This window comes from Perna viridis, chromosome 8 (genome assembly GCF_037379345.1).
Source record: "Perna viridis isolate PV_CMFRI_1.1 ecotype Kerala chromosome 8, ASM3737934v1, whole genome shotgun sequence".
NCBI lineage: Eukaryota > Metazoa > Mollusca > Bivalvia > Mytilida > Mytilidae > Perna > Perna viridis.
The window spans coordinates 12,479,699-12,505,160 of NC_142452.1; the positions used below are offsets into that span (position 1 = coordinate 12,479,699).

The following is a 25,462-nucleotide window of genomic DNA, read 5'->3' on the forward strand; positions in this document are numbered from 1 at the left end:
TCATTTGACGCCATAAATAATATGTTCATTATAGACGTTGTCTGGACCAGGGGCTTCCCCACACTTCAAAGGTTTTAACTGCAACTTAATTTCATCAACAAATTGACTTTTCTATCTCGTAAATGCGTTCAGTCTTCGTGGTAAAATACGACTGCACATTACTAGTTACTTCATTAAAGAAAGGCTTGTCAAAATCGTCATCATTTTCCTTTTGTTCTGAGTATAATTCCCGAAAATAGTCACACCATAAGTTACTAACAGAAATTAAATTTTGTCACAGGCGACTTTTCCATCATAGGATAGTTTACTGATTGACGACTTCGGTTTCTTGAATGGACGAACACATTTGTAGAATTGTTCGAGTTCGATATCTACTTCGGCATTATGTATTTCCTCGAATTTTTCTTCCCGCTACAGTTTTTTGGCTGAACGTTTACGATTTCGGAATTCCCTTTTCTTATCTTTGTTATTGAAATAGCTTGGATCACTATGTGATCGCGGTCTACCTTCAGCTATCCATTTTCGTCGTGCCTGTCTCAGTCTAAAATGATAATCGTTTAATTGACATTTTGCCCCGTACGGTTTTAAAAAAACTTCGGTATTGACCTGTCGGGATACACATACTTGCAGCTTCATGTAAGGAGTTAGTCAGCACAGTTGTATAAAGTTCAACGTCATTCGTACCACGTCTACAGTTTCACTGGAGAAATTAAGTAACTTACAAATCTCAGACTGGTAAAGTTTCTTTTCAAAATCATCAGACTTCGACCATTTCAAAGCATGTCTATTGGATTTATACATTTCCATTGATGTACAAAGCAGGTCTATATTGACATTTACACTAACTGGAAAGTGATATGATACAGAATAAGGACAATTAGAACATACTTTGTTTAAGACAATATCATTTGCAATATTATCTGGAATACAAATATAATCCAACAGTGTTCTAGTAAAAGTTTGAGACTTTGTTGTTTGCCTGTTCTTTAGTAATATCAATATTAAAATCACCTCCCACTATTACTACATTGTCATCATAATGTATATCATTGATTCTACACAAGTCATCTAAGTAGATCAAAATATGTTTCTTTCTTCCGACTTCACGGTGCAATTGCTATGGCTATAATTCGCAAATGGATTGGAATACGGTAAGTGCATGTCTTTTATTTTGAGAATATCTCCTTTTTCACATACAAAAAAAAAAAAAACAAAACAAAACAAAAAAAAACAAAAAAAAAACGATGAGTACTGTACCATTCAAGAAAGCATTGATACATTAAAGAAGGAGTATTTTAATACCTTACAGTTAGCATACGTGTGGTTGGATTAATGCAAGCGAAACAATTTGTTGGGTTACCTTCTGTTTGGCATGTCGATGAATTTCTGATAATTCAATTACAACTGCACACTCAAAAATTATGAATGCACTATAAGTTAGAATTCTGATTTCACTTATGATTAGTATATGCTGCACGATGTCCCTTCTTTTTTTGTTTTTGTTTATTTTTTTTTTGTTTTTTTGTTTTTTGCTTTTTGTTTTTGCTTTTTTTTGTTGTTGTTTTTTTTATAAAAATAAACAGGACAGATACTCTGAAGGTTTTAGGCACTGGTAACTTTTCGCGAAGTGTCAACTTTGATTTTTACATTTTTTTTTAGAAATGAAGCCCTATATTTCATTATTTTAAAACATGTTCTTCAAGCAATTATATATTTGGTTAAAAAAGGTTATTTGGGAAGATAAAGTATCGCAAAAATGAATAAATAAAACGAATCCGCTTGACCGTACCTTCGAGTAAGAGTTACAGGACTATGTTGCACACTTTTGTGTTGTTCATTAATTCAATGACCATTGATTTTAATCATACTTGAAATACTGATGTTAAGTGATTTCTGAACTCACAAAAACCGTGTAACAATTACGTGAATGCTAAGGTTACTTACCTGAAAAAACGTTTGACCTCAAATATGTTTTATAAACTGAAAGATGTCTTGAGGCATGACTTGTCACTATAACTACAAATTTCATATCTCTCTTTTAGGATTTAAATTCCACCTGTCCTACTTCTGATTTCACTCTTTGCTTTAAAATGAAAATCATGTTGATTCACAAAATGAACGAAACGTATACAGTAACTCGTGGAAGAGCCTGTTCTAGACGCTCCAAATCTCTCTCTCTCTCTCTCTCTCTCTCTCTCTCTCTCTCTCTTTTAATTTTATTTATTTATTTATTTATTTATTTGTATTGGACCACGGGTATACAATCGGTGACTTAAACAGTGACGCACTATATGTCGATATTTTCAAGTCGTATATCCTTTCATGCATTACTATTTAAATGTTGGCATCGATTTAGGTTTCATTTGGTCTAGTAAACACCTATTCTGGAAAGTGGAACGTTACCATTCAGCCATCTTGTTTTGTAAATAGATAATGTTGGAGTTTGTATATGTTATTCCTAGTCTCGTATTGTTAATTTTAACAGGTAAGGCGGTATTTGAAGACATTAACTACAGTAAAAAAAGGTGGAGTATTTCTATTGAGATTTTCTGAAAGTTTAACAAGTTTTATTAAGATGCGATCAATATTTAGTTCCTTAATTAATATTATTTATCTTTACTTGTGCTGAATTATTTTTGAATAATTTGCGACTGTAAGTTAATCGGAAAGAAAATAAAACTGTTGACTGATCAATCAGAGGAGATGAGGTCAATGTAACAGTCCTTCACCAAAAACCATGGAACATTTAAACCTGGTTTATTGTTCAATTAGAAAATGGCAAGCGACCAATTCTATACATATAAACATGTATTAAAACGGTAATATTTTTCTCTGTAACAGAGTTGTTGTAGAATCATAGATCAGTGACCATATACGCGTGATGAATTATATTTAAAAATTCAGTGCGGTTAAATATTACAAGCTTATAAAGAATATCAATAAATCAATTTACCAGGCCAGAAAATTTATTGAAAATATATCATACGAAGAGTGTGTTCTATCATTACATTGCAAGTATTTATATTGAACCCCGTGTTTGACATATTTTATATGAGGCGCATAAGAAATCTTCCGTAATATTAGCAATATAAATGTAAACTGACAGAAGTTATTTCAACAGCAGAAGAGTTGATGGAGAAGTATACTCAGTGTACTCTGTGTTTTAGAGACAATTTGTATGTTTAAATACATTTTCATAATAATTCAAGAAAAGAACGTATACTTCCTGGGGTTTAAATTTCAATTAATCTGCTAACCTTTCAGTGAACTTTGACCGTGTTTTCTAATCAATGAACGTTAAATAATACAAACAATTTTTTTAAAGTAGAGATTTAAATACAGGCTCACTTAAGAATCATGAAAATAAAGAAAACGGTGATTGTTGAAAATTGTTATCAACTTTCTAAGAAAAAGAACCCTTTTTAACATATTCCAAAATGTATGGTAAAAATTATAATAAATAGAGTATCCGACGTTGGGAAAGTTAAATTCTCTAGAAAATTATTTTCCGCCATTTTTTAATCATTTCATTTAATTTAAATGGCTAGTTCAATAATTTTTTGTGTTTTTTATTAATAGGTTATGTAGAAGCCGGTGGATACTGCAGGTACTCGTCTTCCGGATCTTACTACTACTGTTACGGATATTGTTATGGGTATTATTGTGACTGGGACTGGTATGATTCCAATACTGTCTATGTTGGATCCTTGTAAGAATAGTAATAATATCTTGTTCAATTGATAACATAATACTTTTACGATTTTTATTTGTTTACTTTCTTAGATAAAACAGCCGGTCCATATAATGCCATAGAAAATTATATGAAAATTATATGGACTGCCTCGCTTTAAAATTATGATCATGTCATTATAATTTAAGAAGTTGTGTACGTTTCCTATTTTCTTTACACTAATGATCTAGAGTAAACTATATATAAAAAAGTATAATATTCCAAATAGTTCATGCTACTTCGGACCAAATGGCAATTTATGGACCGGTTGGTCGCCCCCACAAATTCAACAGACCTCAGCTACGCTTTGGTCTATCTAATTTTTTGGGGCGACCATTCGGTCCATATATTGCCATATGACCCTTAGCATCATGAACTATTTGTTAAATATTGCATTTGTAAAGTTCTGATTTGTTTACTTTCTTGGATATAATTGTCGGTCCATATAACGTCATATGGACCGGTAGGAATTTAAAGTTTTATGGACCGTTAAAGAGCGTGACGTCATAATGTTAAAAGTTGTGCGTGTTTTTCTCTTTTCTTCCACGCGAACGATCCAGAGTAAACTAAATATATAGAAGGTATAATAAAGCAAATAATTCATGTTACTTCTGGTCATATTGCAATATAAGGACAGTTGGTCACCCAAAAAATTCAATGGAGCTCAGCTACGCTTTGGTCTATATAATTTTTGGGGACGACCGGTACAACTGCACTAGTTGCCGATCAGGGCAAAATCTACATAGAAGATCAGCCCATAATAAAATAATGTTAATGGTTATTTCTTCGATGTACAAAACCTTAAATGAATGAACAGTATGTGTTAACCGGCCTCATACATGCACATGTTAAATGTAGTTTTCGGTGGATTATTTACAAAGGATCGATCGCGAAAAGGTCCAGTTATCATATTGAAAATAGAATGTAGTACGTTTGTATACACTTTTACATAGGATTGTTTTCTTTTCCTATACACTTTTATTTACAGGACACTTGGAGCCTTCATTGGTGTTATAATAGGTTGTTTGGTGTGTTTAGGAGTTCTAATCACAGTAATTGTAGTTATTTGTGCCTCATGTACTAAGTCTGCAGGTCAGCGAGGACGTGTCGTACATCCTAATACTACAAACAACTTATCTGTTATTACAGGAGGACAAGGTACTATTAGCTCCGAGTTTGCTTCAATTGCTATGAACCTATAACATAATGTTTAACTCTTATTTTTTTCTTTATGTAAATAATTCAAGATAAACTATTATTTTGCTGCATGTACATACATAATATATATTTTCAACTGAAACTGAATATCATTGAACATTTTTTAGTCTTGTAACTTTTTTCAGAAAGTTTGAAACAGTGTAACGAATTTCGTATTAAACTGTTGATTAAATAACAAGGAAAAAACAGGGAATTCCTTCCAAAACCACGTTACGTTCTGTAAATAGTTATTGTATTAATATAATGAGTCCGAATAGTGCCTCCAATTGTGTTACAATCATACTACTATTTAATGTAAAAGGTCATTGCCTGGTTAAACACGTAATATCCTTATTTCATTTCCTGGTCAATGTATTGTACAAAAAGGAAAAAAACAAATACAATTGTAACAAAAAGCCCTAATTTGATATTTATTTATAAAATCTCGTTTGGTTCAATACAATAATATCATAAAACTAATAAACTGCGTGTATTTCAGGCCAAGTGTCGCAATATGGATACCCAGTCAATGCAACTGCACCGCCTGCATACCCCGGTACAGGGATGACGTACTACAGTACCGGACCACAGCCACCGGCGTACTCTGGAGGTAACCTCCCACCCCCTCCACCGGCATACTCTGGATATGGGGCTAACTCTCAGCCCCCTCCACCGAACTACTCTACCCTAACGGACCAGGGAACTTTAGCAAAATAACACACGTATAAGTGTTAAAAAGTGCTAATTGAACGGATTATTACACAGTGCCATGGTGAAATTTACTATTTAAAAGTCTAAATCGCTTACAAACGAATATGATATGTGCGAAGCAAACTACATTTTTAAGCTTTAAGAAACAATTCAGCCAAAAATATCATATTTAACGAATTCTTCAGTGTAAAGCTGAACGAACACAATAAAATCAGGCCGGAAAGGTTCTGCAAATTATAAAAATATTGGCGAAGGTCTTTGTGTTCTATTTACAAATCTATTTCAGTTTTCTCGCTTGTTTATTTCATTTTCTATTTCGGAGATAAATGTGTTATTTATAATGTATTATACTGCAATGTCTTTGTTTAATTGCTAAAACATGTAACTTTTAAATCAAGAAAATGAAGACATTTTGTAGAAAAGAAACAGGTAGTCGTATCTATGTGTCCTCTTGAATGTCATGTTTTAGGGATAGGGTATGTGTAATATGTGAATTTCTTCGAATCTAAACATCACTTGCTGGTCATGTGAAAATCAAACGCAGTAATTCAAATTACACACACCTGAATATTGTCTTTCATTTGTTGAAATAAAACTTTAAAACTGCTTGTTTCCCTTGTTATTATAATTATCACTGCACACAACCTCGGGATACACCTAGCTTAAAAATAAAATACTCAAAACGAAAAAAAGTCTTCAGTTCACTGCTGTTTGATATATCTGGAACATATGTAGCAAAATTTTACTTTCACAACTTTTAGTTTTACAACATCATCATTAATTGGTTACCATTAATTAATCGAAAGTTTCAATATTCAATATATATTTATCTCCCTTTTCACATTTATTAATCCATATTAATGATAGTATATACATGATTGAAACGAAACGACCAAATACATCAAAATAAACTTGCTTATTCAGAAATTTTAGAACACCAGCAAAATACATTACCTAGTATATAATCGTTAGAAAGATACCAATACTTACATTTTCATGCTCAAGCTTCCCGTCTCTGTACAACCGAGCATGTAAAGAGTGTACACAACAGTAGTAAATGCTCGATTCATACACTGTTCACACATACATGTCAATGTTAGACACTAAATACAAATCAAATATCAATTTCACTGCCATTTCAAAAAAGGGTCTTAGATATAAAGACTTTTTCTATTCCCTTAGTTTCATTGAAGATACATGTTCGGTAATAGATTAATAAGATGTAAGAATCACAATATATCTTATTGACCAGAACAAGACATTCGAACAGCAAGAACACCTAACTACAAAAACCGGAGTTAACTAAAGTGCGCCGAAAAGGTAAGAAGTTACTGTTTGGCAAGAAACCCGCCGTACAACCCAATGAAGGTCATGCCCGTCAGAAATGAAGAAAATCTGTCACTCTAGTGTAAGCCTTGCATGCATTTCAAAGATTTCAAGGAGAATAATTAATTTGCTCGCACCGGTCTGCATTAAAAAAGCAATAGAAATACCTAAAGGATTTTACGCTTATTATTAGTGATTGAAGTCCAAAGGTATGTTCACAACCTCAGACCAAATATTAAGAATCAACATATGGCCATAACAGCTCTTCCTTGTACAACGTAGATATAATTCTCCATGTGTACGTTTTTTGTAGTTAGTGCTCAACACATCTATTGAACCGTTACACAATTCTTTTGTAAAATTTGTCAACTTGATTTGAATACACCAAGACTATTTAAACTATTGTATAGCGTTTGATAAATAATATTATGAAATATACATGTCAAATAGTCCGCCATATTATATGATTTAACCATGGAGAGAATTCTGTCAGTGTTGAATGTTTTGATTTTTATTATCATATTTAGTGGTAAGCTAGCTTAAAGATTTTTTTATTGTGGGAAAATATCCTCTAGATGTTTCATAATTCTTCTAAACGAAAAATTGTGGAGAAGTTTTTGTAACTCAACGTAATTTTGATGCATCCCTGTTGAGGACAAGAACTGTGTAATGTTTTCTCTGTAAAAAAAAAAAATCGGACGTTTTTTATGATGAGCGACAGCATAATCATGATATGAATATTTCTACGCCGTTTGTTCCATCGATACTGATTGATATAGGAAACACACACGGAGAACTGTGCGAAAGCTGAGAAGAACCATTAAAAATTTTTAATTCAACATTCAGAATCTAAAACTTTTAATTGATAATTCAAAACATTTTTGCAGTTAAAGAAAAGAAAAAAAAATGAACTTTGAAATTCTGGATTTTTAATGCCCCGTGCAAACTTTGAATGGTTCCTGTTTTCTTCAGGATAAAACTTATTGATTACTTGATTACGTAAGGTTTTTTTCTTATTTATCAAAGTGAAGTCGTATTCAAATATAACCAATAATTTTATCGTCGAACCTTACAAACCAATGGGACTTGCTAAATACATTCAAATCTAAATAAAAGATGTTTGTGCAAAAAACCTTTCCATCATTCATTTGAGGATATAAATTTTAATTTGTGAAATTAGAAATGGTGTCTTTAATACAAAATATTAATATAGTCATTAACTTACACGAATCTAGTTTCAGGTGAATAGACGTTTCTTTATAAATATTAAAATAAATTTATTTGTGTCTATAAGAAATTCAGTGCGAAATTTGCTTGAAGATTACCCCTGCATAGTGAGCAACTGTTTAGCCGCTATGATACAGGTAACGTTAAGCAGCCCGATACTTTGTCTTCGGTTCTATCAACTGGTTCACATAAATTTGTATGTTTACATGTAATTACGACACATTTATACATACTCATGTACCAACAATAGATGTAGAAATAGTATCTGTTGCTTATTGATACGTAACTTTATTTAGTTCCAAACTGACTCCTCGACTTATAGCTACTATAACAGTTACTTGAATCATTTCAGATTTAGAACAAGAAGTGGCTGGAAGTTATTGCTATAGCTACGATTACAATTTCTATCACTACTGCAATGGTTATTGCTCCTACGTATACAATACCTGTGAAGAAACTGGATATATTGGCTCTCTGTACGTGAAAAAAGTATAATGCGAGTTAGTTAAAATTTATAAGGTTCCTGAAAACACGTTCTGGTATTGGACGACACATATATAAACCAATTTTTAAAGTAATGTTTTGAAATGTGGCACTGTATGGAAAATGTTTGATCAAATGTATGTGAGTCTGTAAACAGTGTATTTGGAATTGCTTTCCTTTGTTGCACTTTGCTATGCAGGCGATTCGCATGCGACAAAACCCAGTCTGCATTTGATGGAATAAATATGTCTAAATTAAACTCTTAGCATAATATGCAACATTATTATTTATCAGTATGTTTAATAACTGTTACCTAAATAATGTAGGGGTTATTGGTGGATCGAAGGACCACACATGTATTTTTATTTTTATATGCTTTGAAAGAGTAATCAAGGGAACCAAGGTTATAGCGGTAATCAAAAGAATGTAATCCAGGGACAAAGACCAGACATGGAAAACAGACACACACAACAAAGAACATAAAGTAACTAAAATCATACATACAAAGTAACAAAAGTAAATGAGCAACTCGGACTCCACTAAAAATTGGGAGCATGGACCAGGTGCACCGGTAGGGTAAGCGTCCTCTGCTTTTCTAGAAACACCCGCCGAGTTGCTCATAAAAAGTCAAGTCCGGGGTAGATTATTAATTATTAATAAGATTTTTAAACGGCGTGGAAACCACCAAGTCTTGCACTTTGCCTTTTACATCACTCATTCCTTTACACCTTTCGGTTTAATACATCTTTTGCTATTACGTATTGCCAATTGCATTAATGAAATGATTTTTAGATGAAGTACATTGAAATTAGAAATGAGGATCTTTTTTCGAATGAACAAAACTATTCATCATTTTTCATAGTTCTTACGTGGTAAAATATTTTAGCAATTAACACTTTACTAAAGTACATAAAAATCACCTAAATTCCTGGTTAGTTATTATGTGTATCAGCCAGTTTTGTGTATATTAAATTTGCATCAGGAATACTTTAATACTCAAAGTTTCAGCCAAACAGGAATAGTTGTTGATGTTAAAGCCAACAAAAACTGCCTTAAAACATTTAAGTGTAAATATATGTAAGAATCAGGCAAAATGGGAAAAATCAGAAACATGCATGTAAGAGTCCCACCGAAAAGACAATATAATTTCACTCAAGGATGCTTCTTCCTCTATACGAAAAAAGACATTATTTAATTTCAGCATCTCTGGATTTGTTCAGAAATGTTTCAATAAAATGTTAGGAAAATAATGTTTTTGACAGAGTTATCTGCCTTGATATGTCAATTGTCAGTGTATTTAAAAAATATATAGAACTCAATTTACCAAAATGATATGGAAAATCTTGTTTATTTCCTGCATTCTGATGGTGCAAATAGTCAAATTAAACTTTCAAAATGGTGGGTTTTTCAATACCATGTTTCACTCACTGCCTGATTCTTACAAAGAATGACACTTAAACAAGTTACATCATGAATTTCACACTCAAATCATAAAGATTAAACCCATGTCAAGATGTAAACAGTTTTTGTTGTTAGAATGTCCATATAATAATCATCATAAAAAGAGGAAACTTTGAAATTTCAGAACAATTGGTGAATTTGTTGGAATCATCATCGGATGTATCGTGTTTATTCTACTAATTGTCAGCGTTATTGTTATAGTCTGTTGCGTATGTATGAAGTCAGCAGGACACCACGGGAGAGTTGTCTCTCCCACTCATGGTACGATAAATACCATACAGCCACCTCAGGGTAGGTAACGTTTTATGATTAATCATTCTTTTTTCGAATAAGTGAGTTCACATAGACATTATTTACTGTACGGTCTAAACTGTGCCACCCGTGCAAGGTGGTTTGACTGTCTCGGACCAACGGTCCTTTCAAAAAAAAAAAAACGAAAAGCGATAATCATAAACGTAATTATTTTTGTTAGAAAGGACTTTATATATAACCGAAATGGCAGATTTCTTTTTGAAAGAAAACCAGAATGAGTACTAAACTGCTTCTGTTCTGATGAAGTCGAATATCTCGTTTAAACGGCCAAACATCTACGAGTAATTATTTTAATTTGATTTTTGAAAGGTTATTTGGTTAGTTCTCTCTGGACAAAGTAGGTTATTGTAAAAATTAACTTTGTAGTTAGTTAACGCTAAATGGTCCACAATCCGCCATTTAAAAAATGCAAAGCTTGAACTGGAATCGATTGGACATTAAATCATTAGATTTGTTTTTTGACCACGTTATGCTTGCATTACCAACTTAACGCTTATTTATAAACCACTTTGCAGTCTTCCCATACAGTTGGTAATATCACATAACATGGATGAAAATTAAAACCAATCCATAAATAAGTGTAAAACAAGTTTCATGATTTTATTTTTGGACACCATCGAATTTTATCACAGCATATATCACAGTTTATCAAAAACTACTACTGTAATACCCACCCAATCATATCGCCAGTTAACACCAGTATTAAACGTCTGTACATTTTGCTTCGGTAAGGCTCAATGTTATATTTTCGGTCTATACTTCAAAACTGTCGTGCTCTAAATGCATCTTTACTTCATAATTATCGAAAATAACTGCAACATTATATTGGCACAGATTGTTACTATTTAAATTATAGTCATAATTTGTATTTATTTACCAGAAAACATGACTTCTTCTGTGACAGAACTAGATTTTCTCTCAATACCCAGTTTTACATGTTTATTTTTCTAATAACCTTTTCATCCGTACAGTATCAATATCTAACACTTTACCTTTGCAGTTCACACTTACAACCACTTCAATTATATTACGCCGTCAGCACCACCGTTTGAATCAAGAATAGTAACCCAACAATCGTATCCGCTTGAGCCAATTCGAACATCTGGCGTTGTGCCACTTCCACCAATTCATGCACCTGCTGGGCATCCACCACCTCCGCCAAGTTATTCTGCATTTGATTGAAGTGATGTTTTTCCGTCTGCATATGATGACTGAAGAGTTTTTGACCTATCTATGCTTTATCTGCTTTTATCTTTATCTGTGGGTTTTACAGTACATGAACAAATTCATTACGCTGATATCTGAATAAACTAATTTTTAAGAAAACTTATATTACAGCTTCAGTTTTTTGTTTCTATCACAGCATTTGCACTAATGAAATGTAACAACACACCAGTAAACATACATCTCAATTTTTTTTAAATCTTTTTTTTTTTGTTATTGGAATGTTTATTATTTGTTTTTGTTACTTGTTTCAGTAAGTTATTTGTTTCACTTACTTTACCTCATTATATATCTCAAAATGAAATCGTATTTTTACAATTCCAATTTCGTTAAAAGAAACTTCCGATTTTATCATTTATCACATGTACTTTTGAATGGGGTTGTATGTCTCGTGGTAGTTTCATTTTCCTCTCCAGAAATAAAAAAAACCGATCTGCATTTTTTTGTTTACTTCCGGGATCTCGAAACGCTGCATTGAAATGCCAAATCTTCTGTTTCATGCTTTTTTTAACATTTTAATCAAATAACACTATTACAATAAAGTTGAAAATGATAGCACTTTCCGTATATCCGTTACATCCTTCATTTCGTGCATTATGAAGCTAGAACATCGTTGTTTCTAGGAGATAATTAGACTGTCTTTGCGGATATAAACCCATAAAATCCCCAAAACTCTTTCGTAACACAGTGTTAGCCAATCATTTGCACGATATGAGTAATGCCGACAATCAGCTGACTGTTTTTATACTTGGTTTAATTTTCGTTTTCGTACTTACATTGTACATATATACTCAATACTGATAGACCCGGTTTGCACTCATATGTATAATACATGACTGACTGAGGTGTTTTTAACGTCCTTGGCTATCGTTTGGGGTCTCTCACGAACAGTGTAAAGCATCAACGCGTTTACGCAGTCTCCGGGCATTGTCTAACCCATGAATGTTGGTCATTCTGTATTCGGGGAAATTAGTTGTCATGTGACCACGTTCATCCATTAAATGCATTATCACATGAATTAATGTCGATCGGTGACCTAGTGATTCAATTTGTAATATGCACGCTATATATAGCGTTGTTTAGCCAACAACAGCATTTGCTGAATCTTTGACCCAGTAAAAACTTTTGGGAATCGGCACTTTCCAGTGTATGTAAGACAGATATCGGTGCATGCCAGTCAATTGATGAGAAATTTCCAAGGCCGAAAAAAATAATGTTATGTTTCCGAACACTACTAAATTTTGTAGGGTCGGTAGATATGGAATTTTATTTTCATTTGATACTTTCCGAAAGACAATCCGCAGAATTTTTACGTTATTTTTTTTCTTCAAAATTTCAAATAAAAACCTATGAGGAGGGGGACTGAAGGAGGGTCAGTAGGGTGACCAGCAACATATTTTTAGGCCTAAACGGATGGTCTATATATTACTGCAGAAGTGATAGAGATAGTCTGGCAAGTAAGGTTTTGTCCATGGAAATATTTTTCAGGCTACAGATGTATGTGACTATTTAGAATTAGATAAAATTGTTTGGTACAAGATTTAGTTGAAATATTGATTTTGAAGTGTTAATTGTGAATCAGTACTGATGGATTTAGCCATAATATCCTTTATATACTGGTATTTTTGTTTCATAAGAATTTCGAATGTTTTTCGTTGAGTACATGGCTGTAAGTGGGAGTTTTCCCATTATGCAGTTTTATTCTCCTTTGCTAGAGAACTGTTTGACTAGGACTAATGTAAAAACAAAGATATTGCAGATGTAACTTCTTTGCACATCATACACTACTAATATAAGGGTCTGAAAAATTCCAAACGATGTTAGAACTGTCAAATTTGCTTCGCCATAGATGTCACAGCGTTACGAGTTCGAGTCCCGCAGATGAAACGACCAAACATTTGCTTCGCAAATTTCACAGTTCTAACATCGTTGGGAATTTTCAGACCCTTCTATAAGTTTACGTTATTTCTTCCCTGTATCAATTTGAACCGATGGATCAGTGTAGTGAATAGAGTCGTCACATTCTGAGACGTTTATATATGTATATATATATACATATATGTGTGTATGTGTATATTTAATATAATAGTGTTACCGAAAAATGGTGCTGACAGCGACGTCATCGTCGGTAGCGTCCGTGTCGTCGTCGTCCATATTCACTTGATTTTCGTTATGGTTGTTATAAAATCTTGAAATGATTTTACTAACTACTAATTAATTATTTCTCCTATTTATTTTTTTTAGTTTATGGCCCCACAATTTTTAAAATTAGGGCCATCCATGTAACTGACAGATACGACACTGTTGGTTTCTGTTGATCTAAAAAAAAACTGAGTGTCCAGAATTTTACCAAGCTAACTTACATTAAGTGAAATGCCCAATCCTTATTAACATGACATAGCAACACATCCATGCAAGTACACCTTCAAGGAAGAATATGCATATGACATGTCTTATGGTTGTGGCAAGTCATTGTGGAATTTGTTCCCCATTTATTGATAGCAGTAGATATTTAGTAACACATGTTAATATATATTTATAAACATGGGCATAATTCAATTATTGATTTCAGTAAATGGAGGAGTTTTCTGGACGATACCAACACGTTCATCCTACCGGTGCACCTGGGCCATGCTCCCAGTTTAAAGTGGAGTCCGAGGTTTTCATTTACTATTGTTACTTTGTATAATATATTATTTTAGTTACTTCATGTTCATTGTTGTGTTTGTCTGTTTTCCATGTCTGATCTGCTAAAATCTTGGTTCCCTTCGTTACTCTTTCAAGACAAAACGTATGTATGTTCAAATTTGCTCTTTGTGCAATACCAGTCTGTGTCCACACATTTTATGTAGAAATAAATTGTTGTCTTGTATTTTCGATTCTTTTTTTTTGTTTTGATGTTAATGTAGAACTCACCGCTCTGTGATTTAGGGGTTATAACAAAATTACCGAACTGATAAGATCTTGGTAATAATAGAAGAAAAGTCCGTTTTACAAAGTTTAGTTTAAACATATTTATTTGCTCAAGAATACAAGCAAGGGTATTGGACTAAAGTTTTAACAACGTTATGGAGGTCCTCTCCCATACAAACAATGATTACAAAGAATGCATAATGACGGCAATTAAATAGAACTAAATGCAACAATAGAAAAGGAAAGAAAAGGTAAATAAATGCACATTAACATGAACGATATGAAACTAAAACAAAGAAATGAAATAAAAAGGGTGATCTGGCAAAAAGCCAGGGCGGGAGTAACGTGAGAGATAGTCATTTCATATATACACACAGTATTATTTTAAATCATTTAGTTCGTTTGATAAAATGATGAACACAAGCAAAAATATTCGTGTTTTCATCGTATCAGCCAACAAAAATTCTCTTGTTACGTTAAAACTGCCTAACCATGCCAACAGAGAATTCCTATGTTCATTATACGAATTGCATTCCATAAAAAGTGGATGCAATCTTCGAAAGGATGTCCACAACTACAAGAAGGGGTTAGCACTACATTTATACGATATAATTTATGATAAATTTCTATGAGCTGGTGAACGGTTGAATGGCCTGGGATAAATTCTGATTGATATTTATACAGTAAGTTATTGAACAACAAATGATTAAACATGTGCAAAAATACAAAAGTCAATATCATGTTAGATACCAGGAAGGTTGGCAACCACCGCAACGATCCTAACTTGGTACAGACATTTTAAAATGAAAGGTGGGTTATTCCTAGGTTTTAAATTGCGCTAAACCTTCCGCTTGCATTACGCTTCATTATTTCCGGTATATTTCAACACAAATGGGTAGTATAAAATTTTCACCAGTCAAAACCCAATATGATAAAGGTGAACCTTCTAACGCTCCGGAAGAAACATTAATTAAGTAGCAGTCCTCCCAAGAATCATGCAATTTTCACTGAATTAGAGTGATTTATTGATGTCAGATATTTTGTCCAAATTGACTTTAAATCAGTAGGATATGTAAGAAAAACAATGAATAAAATTAAAAAATTGAAAAATGTTTTCCCGTTACCATAGCAACAACCACTCCTTAGTAACCACTTATTTAGGGCATAATAATCACAAAAACATCACAATTTGAATGTACTTTTTATATCTAATGGTGGAAATTTACCAAACTAAATAATTATATTAATGAAGTGTGTCTTATAGAAAACAATTTACAATAAAGTACAAAGCAATCTGATTGGTTAAGATCTGGTTACCATAGCAACCAAAATTCTCAATTTTTGACAATTTGAAATATACGAAAATAGGCTATCTTCAGACCTAACAAGAGCAAGAAGATATTAATTAAATGTATGCATGGATGTGTAGTAGATGCTCTCCAGTGAAACATATCAAAAATAAAAATATGTAGCATATCTTGGTTTTCTGCTCATTTGGACCTTAAATCACCCCCATAAAGACTTTTCTTTCTTGTAACGCTTTTCATACAAACTTTGTCCAGATCATAACTTTTTTGTCTTTTGACCTAAACTTCTAATATTTGGTATGTTGGTATATCCTTTCGGGGCGGAGTGTCGCGTAAAAGAGTTAGTGACCTTTGACCTTGACCTTTACACTCAAGGCCAAATAACTTAAACATTTTGGCAAAATACGATACACATATGTCTGCGCCATTACTTTTTGGTCTTTGTACTTAGATATCTGACCTGTTTGAAATTTAAGTAAATCACATCAAGTTAGAGCGAAATGTTCTAGATTGGATGACTTTTGACCTTGGCCTTTGACTCCAAGGTCAAATGACATACAAAATTTTGGCCGGGCCACAATTTTCTTTTGTCCTTTTTCTTAGACATCTGATATTTGGTATGGGGTTATGTTTTTTTCAAGGCGAGGCGCCTCGTACTAGATTGGTTGACATTTGAACTTGACCTTTTACCTCATGGTCAAATAACATATCAACTTTTGACTTGATGAGTGTTAATAAGGACAGATATCATATGACTGATACTGAATTGATTTTATTAATTTCAGTATTTTGTGAGAATTCCATCAGACCCAAGAATAATAGTTCTTGTTTTTGTTGATCAACTCTTGACAATATATCCCATTTCCATTTTTTAACAACTGTTTTACTGAAATGAACATCTTCTTATCAAAATGTTCCAGGATTACATTCTTTTGATTTACGCTTGAATCTTGGTTTCAATGATTACTCTTGTAAACATGAATATGTAGGTTCTTGTTTACAAAACATTTCAAAATGTTTTATAATCTTGTTAAAGCATAATGTCACAATACTGTGACTTACTCCACCTGGAATTTTGTGCAAGAATTTTAGATAAGAACAATTGTAAAATTAACATTTATCATATATTATAGAAACATTATAATTGGATAACTAGAGGCTTAAAAGAGCCTGAATCGTTCACCTGGTATACCATTTGCTTATCAGAAAAAATGGCAATGAGACAGGCTAAGTTAAAATTAACTGAATAGTCAAATGCAGGAAATGCTTTTAATATCATTTTATGACCTGAACCAGAATTTTGCTGAAGGCAACAGTTTTTGAATTATTTTTAAAAAAAAACTCTTCTGACCCCTATGTTCTATTTTTAGTACAGGCAGCCATATATATTTTAATGGATTAAAAAAACAAGTAATTTCGAGCACAATACACTAAAGAATTAATATGCTTTATTTCCATTAACTGATCTTAAATGGTTTTAGAGAAGATTTTCAAAATTACACTTGTACATTTGGAAAAATTAAGAATTGTTTCAAGAGCCATAACTCCTACATTAGTAGACGAATCGTTTCGAAAATGTCGGTATTGGTCAATGATGATTGGGGGTTTTTACGGTCTTGACTATCCTTACGGATCTTGCACGACCGCCCCTTACGGGGATTCTCTGTTAGTAAATGTCTGTTAGTAGTTGACGGTAGCGGAGCCCAGCATTCGGGATACTCGACCGAAGAACTCAGTCAGAGTATGTCCTACTAGCGGCTGGGCTGCTCTATTGACGCTCTGGCCTACTCCCGGACCCCACTTGGGTCCGAGAGTGTTTCCCCTATCTAACTGTTTGGGAGTACGTCAACGTGAAGAGTGAAATATTGGTCAATCTTATAATGCTGAATTATATAACCCTTCAAAAAAGGGCAACAACCTTTGAATTGTTTGCAAAAAATTGCCTTCTGACCCCTATGTTCTTTTTTTAGTAACAGGCCTTATGTTTTTGTCATGGATCAAGAATCCCAACATTTATTTTGTGTGGAATACCATACAGAACAATTACATTTGAGGAGAATAAAAAAACTTTTATATGGGTCATAACTCCTACATTAGTTGTACATATTGTTTGCAGAATTTCGGCTTAGGGTTTCTCTTAATCCTGGACAATATTATCCCTTTTAGAAATTAGAATTTCGCTAAAGGCAACGGTTTTTTTAGTTATTTTTTAAAAAATGCCTTTAGACACCTATGTTCTATTTCTAGTAGCGGCGGCTATGTTTTTTTTTTCACGGATCATAAATCCTAAGGTCATTTTGTGCACAATTATCTAGAGGAAGAGAATTTTGAAAATTTGTCGATGACGAGGGACGCCAAGTGATGGCATAAGCTTACTTGGCCTTTGGCAAGGAAAGCAAAAATAACAAATGTTTGTTTACTGGCCTTTTACCCTACATCTATTACATGTAGCTGTCTAGAAACTATGAGAGAATCAACCTAAAATTATACATTTCATTTTGTCGTGGCATTTAAGAATAAATTGCATAATTGTAAAATGTGAACTACTTTAATTTATAGTCAACAACTTTATATGATCTTCCTACTTATTATTGCCCATACACGAGATCAGAAGTAAACTTTAATAAAGTCTATGAAATGTAAAATATAGGTTGCAGACTTCGTTTGGATGCTGATTCAATATCCTTGATACATCCGTATATGATTTCAGTTATAGAATCCTGCCTTTTATATTTAATGAGGTATGATACCAAAAGGACTAAATTGTAATGTTTTTACAAAAAATGAAGTTTTTGTTTGTCTTCTTTGGCAAATTCCTTTATACATTTTTCCATATATTCAACTCTGTTGGAACACAGACATAAACATGTAGGTAGATTTATAAGAGAAATGCATTTAGAAGGACCTAGGAATTAGAGTGTTAAATCAGGTATAGAAAAGATTGCAACAAAAATGAAATTTAAAAATGATTTTTGAAAAAGTCAACAACGACAACAGACAACTACAATGAACAGAAAGTGATGGCAATAGCTCACACTGACCTTCGTCCCAGATGAGCTTAAATATACGATGAGAAAACCAACCTCTTCTAACTAAATTCTGTTACTCAGAATGTTAGTTGAAAACGCCAGACTTTGATTAATTTACGTTTTAATTAACCTAAATTAAATATCATCGTATTGGAACAAAATATAAGTTGATCTGTAACTTATCATTGTGAACTTATCATGTCATTATCTGCAAGCGTTTAGGAAAAAAGTCCTTAAAACGATTATTTCTGTAAATTTTGCGAAGTTCAAGGCCCGTAATTTCGGTAAAATCACCGAAGCGAAACCATATAAACTTGTATTGTAACTTATCACGGTTAATTTAAAATAATTTATAATAAGAATCATGTCAATATGTGAAAATGTTCAGAAACAAATGTCAGAAAAATGGTTATTTCTGTGAATTTTGAAGTACAAAGCCCGTAATTTCGGTAAAAATTATCGAAAAGTAACTTGACTTCTAACTTATCATGGTGAACTTATTAATCAAAATAATATTTCAATATCTGCAAGTGTTTGGAAAACTTAAGATGGACTGACGGACGGGTCAAACACATTATACCCTGCACAACTGCATTCCGTGGGGTATAATTATTTAAGCTCAGAGTTCTTTTCCTTTGAAATTAAAAGAAAGAGTAATCATGGGAACCAAGGTTATAGCGGTAATCAAAAGAACGTAATCCAGGGACAAAAACCAGACATGGAAAACAGACTCACACAACAAAGAACATAAAGTAACTAAAATCATACATACAAAGTAACAGAAGTAAGTGAGCAACTCGGACTCCACTAAAAACTGGGAGCATGGACCAGGTGCACCGGTAGGGTAAGCGTCTAAGAACACATATTCAATAACAGATGTAAAAGATTAGTACTGCTACTTGAGTTTAGCACAATCTGGTGATAAAGGGCAAGTGATTCTTTACATTTACGACACACTGTGAGGTGAAATATCGCATGAAATCAGTCATTAACTTAAGCCAAAATTGTGAATGTAATTTGACCATAAGGTCAAAGGTCATGTTCAAAAGTCACACACCTTGGTACATGACACTCAACCTTAGCGTGAAATACCCACATACCAAATGTTAGATATCTTAGTAAAAAGGCAAGAAAGTTATGGTACAGGCAAAACTTTGGGTGGTATTTTGCCAAAATGTGTATCTTATTTGACCATGAGGTTGACAGGTTAAGGTTTGTTTGTATGTTTGTTGGTGTTTAATGACCGAGCAGCAATATTTTAGCAGTATTCAGACGATGAACATGAAATTGATGATAAAATGAACATGAAATGATGATGAAATGAAAAAAAGGATGGGACATAAGGATAATAGAGTCGACAAATTTTGATTGCTACTAGAAAAAGGGGGGATGGGTAAGGTCAGGCAATTTAGCCTCCTGTGGCGGAGCCCTATGGTTCCTAATCCGGGAGAATACCACAGTAGATTCTTTAACGTGCGAGGAACGTGGCATTTTTCCCAACACGGTGCACCACTATGGTTTGCGGTCAGGTTTTCCGTATTATAGCCCGACAACCCAAGCATGTAACATGCCAGGGGTACCCCATTCCACCACCTGGGGCACACATCCCAGTTGCTCTGTTTTTCAGAGCACCTAGCCCCCGGCTAGGTTTCTGAGCACTATTTATTCGCCATTTACGACAATCTTAGCGCTGCTGCAGGCCTATTCTTTAACACCCGGACCTGCACTGGGCGACAGGTTAAGGTAAAATTTCTATTAGATTAAAATTATCTATTCTGGTACGCAACACTCCACCTTGAGAGTATATACCAACATATTAAATATTCGAAGTCTAGGTCAAAAGACAAAAAGCGTTATGGTATGGACAAATTTTGTATGAATGGCGTCAAACTTTGGTATGTTATTTGAGCATGAGGTCAAAAGTCAAGTTCAAATTTCAACCATGCTAGCATGTGATGCCTGGCCTTCAGGTTTTATAATCCCATACCAAATATCAGATGCCTAAGTGAAAAGAATTTTGGTTGCTATGGTAACCAGATCTAAACAAATCAGATTGCTTTGTACTTTATTGTAAATTGCTTCTTCTAAGACATACTTCATTAATATAATTATGTAGTTTGAAAATTTCCACCATTAAATATAAAGAAATACATTCAAATTGTGATGTTTTTTTTTTGTGTTTTTAGGCCCAAAATTGGGGGTTGCTAAGGAATGCTCGTTGCTATGGTTACGGTGAAATCATTTGTCATTTTTTTATATTAATTCCTGTTTTTCCATTAAATCCTACATATTGCAAGTCAATTTGGTTCAAATGTCTGACATCGATATATCACCCACTGCATAATTCTTAGGTGGACTGCTACTTAAAAACAACTTTGATAATTTTTGTCAGCTCTGATTTGATATTATATGGTAAATTGTGTAATACTAATTGTGATGGTCTGATATGTCTATTGGCCGAAATGTTAGGCGTTCTTAAGGAATTATTGGTTGTCATGGTCCAAAATTACATGTATAATATACAGTGTGAACAAGATGAGTAATATATACAGTATGTTTTCGATAATTACACGCGTTATATATAAAATTTCCTGAATTGGGGCCGGCACAAAAATGTGTATCTTGGCGAGATCACATCCCTCCCCCTTTAAAACCTGACCACTGTAGAATATTATTAAACAATTAAACACACCTAAAATCAGTTCAAAAATAAAGGTCTGAGTCCCTTGTTACGACGGAAATAAAAAAAAATGAATATAAATTACACAAATGTTCAAACTAAGGACTAATAGCATTTACTGACATGCCAGCTCAAGACTAGTTTAAACCTACAAAAGTTATGTCCCCATCGTATGTAAAATCAATCCACATTTTTCCCAAGCGGGGTTGAGAATCACGGTACATCATAAGTTACAATAAGGACACAACCAATGCCATGCCAAAAACTCCTTTTGAATATAGGTTTTAACTTCTATGTAAAAACTCTGTGAGCGAATAAATGTTAATACCAAGAAATGCTATCCTTAATAATTTTACAACAATATCATAACTACCATAATGAAACTATGCATGATTAATAGATATGATTTCAACAAAATCAGTATGTGTGACATTTTGTATAATGTGACATGAATAACTGTCGGAACAGAAACTTTGAATTGTATTGCAAGGATATACATTGGGAAACAAAACAACAATTGCCTTCTTTCTTTGTTTTTAACTCACTCTTTAGTATAGCCCTAACATATACAAAAATGGATATTAAAAGACCTAAGGCTATTTTATAATCTTTTACAAAATTTGTACGAATGGCTTTAGCAATTACATTTAAATACAAACACACACAGGTTCATGCGAAATAAGCACTTAATGTTTCAATATAAAGAGGAAACAAAGCAGATTTGTCACTACTTATGTTGATATGCTCATGAAAGTAATATTACCATAGGAATTGGTAATATAATGTGATATTGGAAACACTAGTATGTTTGGTTAGACTGGTTGAAGACCTCTTGGTGACCTCAGAAGTATTTACTATTTTGTATTTAGGTTATACGCTGATGCCTTTTCACCATATCCTTTTTTTTTCTATCGTACCTTATGATTCAGTTTTTACAAAATTGTCATTTACACGTTAATGGCCATATTAAGACGTTTATATATATATATATATATATATATATATATATATATATGAAAAGGTCTGAAACATTCCCAACGATGTTAGAACTGTCAAATTTGCGATGCAAATTTGTGGTCGTTCCCTCCGCGGACTCGAACTCGTACCGCTGTGACATCTATGGCAACACCGCCTGCACAAAGTCCAGCGCCGTAGACCACTCGGCCAGCTAGGCTATATAAAAATATAGCTTTCGCTGGCCGGGGCATTCCTCCTCGTAGGATTAATCTAGGGCTGTAACTTGGTACACGATGTACAGTTCATTTAGGTGTTATTATGTAGGATAGAGGATCAAATAAATGATGCATGTCACAACAAATCAATATTATACAACGTCTCAGAATGTGACGACTCTATTAGCTACACTGCACTATCGGATCAAATTGAAACAGTGGTCTAGGGCGCTGGACTTTGTGCAGGCGGTGTTGCCATAGGTGTCACAGCGGTACGAGTTCGAGTCCCACGGAGGGAACGACCAAAAATTTGCATTGCAAATTTGACAGTTCGAACATCGTTGGGAATTGTTCAGACCTTTCTATACGTTAACATATCTTCCCTGTATCAATTTGATCCGATGGAGCAGTGTAGCGAATAGAGTCGTCACTTTCTGAGACGTTATATATATATAAAATGAAAAATATTGAAAATAAAATGATTTATATGGCCAAATTTTTCCCTGTGGTAAGCAATAAAGGAGGTAATTGGTCGTTTCGTGAGTTGGCCAATTAGACTGTTAGAAAGGGGTCACGCGACAGTTTCTACCAAGGAGAAGTCCAATTTTATTACTGGTGATAGTTTTGAACTTTTTTGCGTTGGTTATCGTTTTATATCTATATATGTGAATTTCATTTGATAATTGACGCAGGGAACATTTTTGAACGTGTTTGTGACTTCATTTTTGCAGCGGATACTTCAACTTTAATTTTGTTCCGTTTGTCTTCATCATGACCTTTGGGCTAAACACAAGCACATGTTAAATTTACATTTTCTTTTTTTTTTCATGTGAAATTTGAATCAACATGCGTTGCTTAGGAATATAGTGCCATCTTTTTCGTGATTCATGTTGATCAGTGACATTGTAGCACGAGCAATACCTAATGCATGTTATGTAATATTGGTTGTTGCTTCATGTGGAAGTATATTTAGACTTATCTCGACTGCGCATGAGTGCGATAGATCTCTCTTCCAGAAATATGAAATCTGAACATGGTTTACCAAGTTGCAATTATAAGACATTGCTACATACGTAGATTGAGAATTTTATGTCGTTCGACCACTTATCACACTAATTTAAGACTTTTTCATACTGCATTCGATATTCACTTTGGTTGCCAAGGAGGCCTTACTGTGCCACAGTTAATTCACAAACGACAAGATCTGTACGATTTTTATCTCTACCAGACATCGTGTACCTTCAACTTGGTGGCAACGATCTCTCGTGTACCCCAGTAAATGTGGTGGTAAACAGTATTTTTGCTTTTTCTAACTATTTACGCTACAGACTGGGTGTTAAATAAATAATTATCGGTGAACTTTTGCCTCGAACAGAGGGACCCCGTATTATTTTTTTTTATAACCAGAGAGTAATACAAACGAACTTATGCTTTAAAGATACCATTATTACCGAGACCTTAGACCACATCATCTTCTGGCACCATCAAGACTTATATGAACATGTTTAGAAAGTTTAAAATATATTGGTATATGTACATGTACAGTTTACATTTTACTCTGGTTTTCCATGTACATTTTGTATGGCTGTTGTACTTTACTCGAATAATGTAAAAAGTCATAAATCTGCTGGCTTGATATGATTTATATTTTATTTTGCAGCTTCAAATCTTAAAGACTATTAAATTCTAAATGGGTCGGACAAAACGTTCTGATGACCATCCCACTAGGTCTACTAGGTCATACACCATCAAAATATGCCAGGACTTCCACATCAGATTCAACAACTGAATTCTAACTCCCTTGAAGTGCAAAATATTAATGAACCATCATCATCATAGATGTCTAATCAAACATTCTCAATTGACTGTACAACATAAGCAAAAGCAAAAGAAATCTTAAATTAGCAAAAGTTACAGGACTCATATCCGAGCCAACACCAACCAATATTCAAGAGACGGCAGAACGGCAGAACCCCAATATGGACGAGAACATTCCCACACAGCCTATAGACACATGTACCAATACTCAACAGAACGCCACTACTTCTACAAATGTTTTTAATAACATATGTGCACTTATTAACAAAAGTTTAGGTTCCGAAACCTCACCTAGAGCATGTAATAACATACATGCTGCTGTACAACCACAAGTAACAGATTTTACAGAAGGTATACCTATTGAAGCTCATATATCTAAAACAATAGGAATAAAATACAGTGTAAATTTATTACCTTCAATTTTGCAAACACATATTGAGAATAACTCTTAGGCTGTTACAGTAACACCAGTTCCGATTTATGAACGAAATCGGTTGAATACCTTTAAACAAAAAAAAAAAACAAAAAAAATCTATCATTGTCTTTCTTGGATTGGAATGAGGCTTTTCACATTTTTATGCCAATATACTTAAGCAAATTGAGAAGCCTCACCTTCTCTAATGATATGAGTATCATTAGAGAAATATATGAATTATGATGAGTCCTTCGGAGTCTCGCGGAAGGAACATCAGCAACTATGGCAAAAAGTGGTAGATGACATATACAGGAAGTCTATGTATATGAAGTCTTCCTAAGCTCCTCCAAAACAGGGTAACCCAACCATATCCCAGAACAGAACCAGCCGATTTTTGGTACCTCCAGACATGGCATGTGCCATGTCTACAACAAATATGGGATTTGTGTCCGGATAA

The 25,462-nt window shown here is 33.5% G+C and overlaps 2 protein-coding genes across 3 annotated transcripts; both read left to right on the forward strand.

Moving 5' to 3' along the window:
• Positions 1-2,327: 2,327 nt before the first annotated feature.
• LOC148609374 (uncharacterized) lies at positions 2,328-6,244 on the forward strand. The gene is made up of 4 exons (XM_088542645.1): positions 2,328-2,485; positions 3,580-3,709; positions 4,719-4,888; positions 5,427-6,244. Exons 1-4 carry the CDS (start codon positions 2,434-2,436, stop codon positions 5,642-5,644), a joined length of 570 nt encoding a protein of 189 aa, XP_088398771.1. The 5' UTR covers positions 2,328-2,433; the 3' UTR covers positions 5,645-6,244.
• Positions 6,245-7,351: 1,107 nt separating this feature from the next.
• Positions 7,352-25,000, forward strand: LOC148609375 (uncharacterized). 2 transcript variants are annotated; one of them, XM_088542647.1, is made up of 4 exons: positions 7,352-7,493; positions 8,544-8,667; positions 10,260-10,426; positions 24,433-25,000. In XM_088542647.1, exons 1-4 carry the CDS (start codon positions 7,439-7,441, stop codon positions 24,453-24,455), a joined length of 369 nt encoding a protein of 122 aa, XP_088398773.1. In that variant the 5' UTR covers positions 7,352-7,438; the 3' UTR covers positions 24,456-25,000. The 2 variants fall into 2 exon arrangements, with proteins under 2 accessions (XP_088398773.1, XP_088398772.1); XM_088542646.1 differs by lacking the exon at positions 24,433-25,000 and adding an exon at positions 11,448-11,777 and having other exon boundaries at positions 7,353-7,493.
• Positions 25,001-25,462: the final 462 nt, after the last annotated feature.

What these genes read in the sequence shown, in the direction of transcription:
- LOC148609374 (XM_088542645.1), top strand. Translation starts at nt 2,434, where the DNA reads ATGTTGGAGTTTGTATATGTTATTCCTAGTCTCGTATTGTTAATTTTA. An exon ending in CGTATTGTTAATTTTAACAG is followed by an intron (nt 2,486 to 3,579) that starts GTAAGGCGGTAT and finishes TTTTATTAATAG; the next exon opens with GTTATGTAGAAGCCGGTGGA. An exon ending in TGTTATTACAGGAGGACAAG is followed by an intron (nt 4,889 to 5,426) that starts GTACTATTAGCT and finishes CGTGTATTTCAG; the next exon opens with GCCAAGTGTCGCAATATGGA.
- LOC148609375 (XM_088542646.1), top strand. Translation starts at nt 7,439, where the DNA reads ATGGAGAGAATTCTGTCAGTGTTGAATGTTTTGATTTTTATTATCATA. An exon ending in TTTTATTATCATATTTAGTG is followed by an intron (nt 7,494 to 8,543) that starts GTAAGCTAGCTT and finishes GAATCATTTCAG; the next exon opens with ATTTAGAACAAGAAGTGGCT. An exon ending in ACTGGATATATTGGCTCTCT is followed by an intron (nt 8,668 to 10,259) that starts GTACGTGAAAAA and finishes TTGAAATTTCAG; the next exon opens with AACAATTGGTGAATTTGTTG.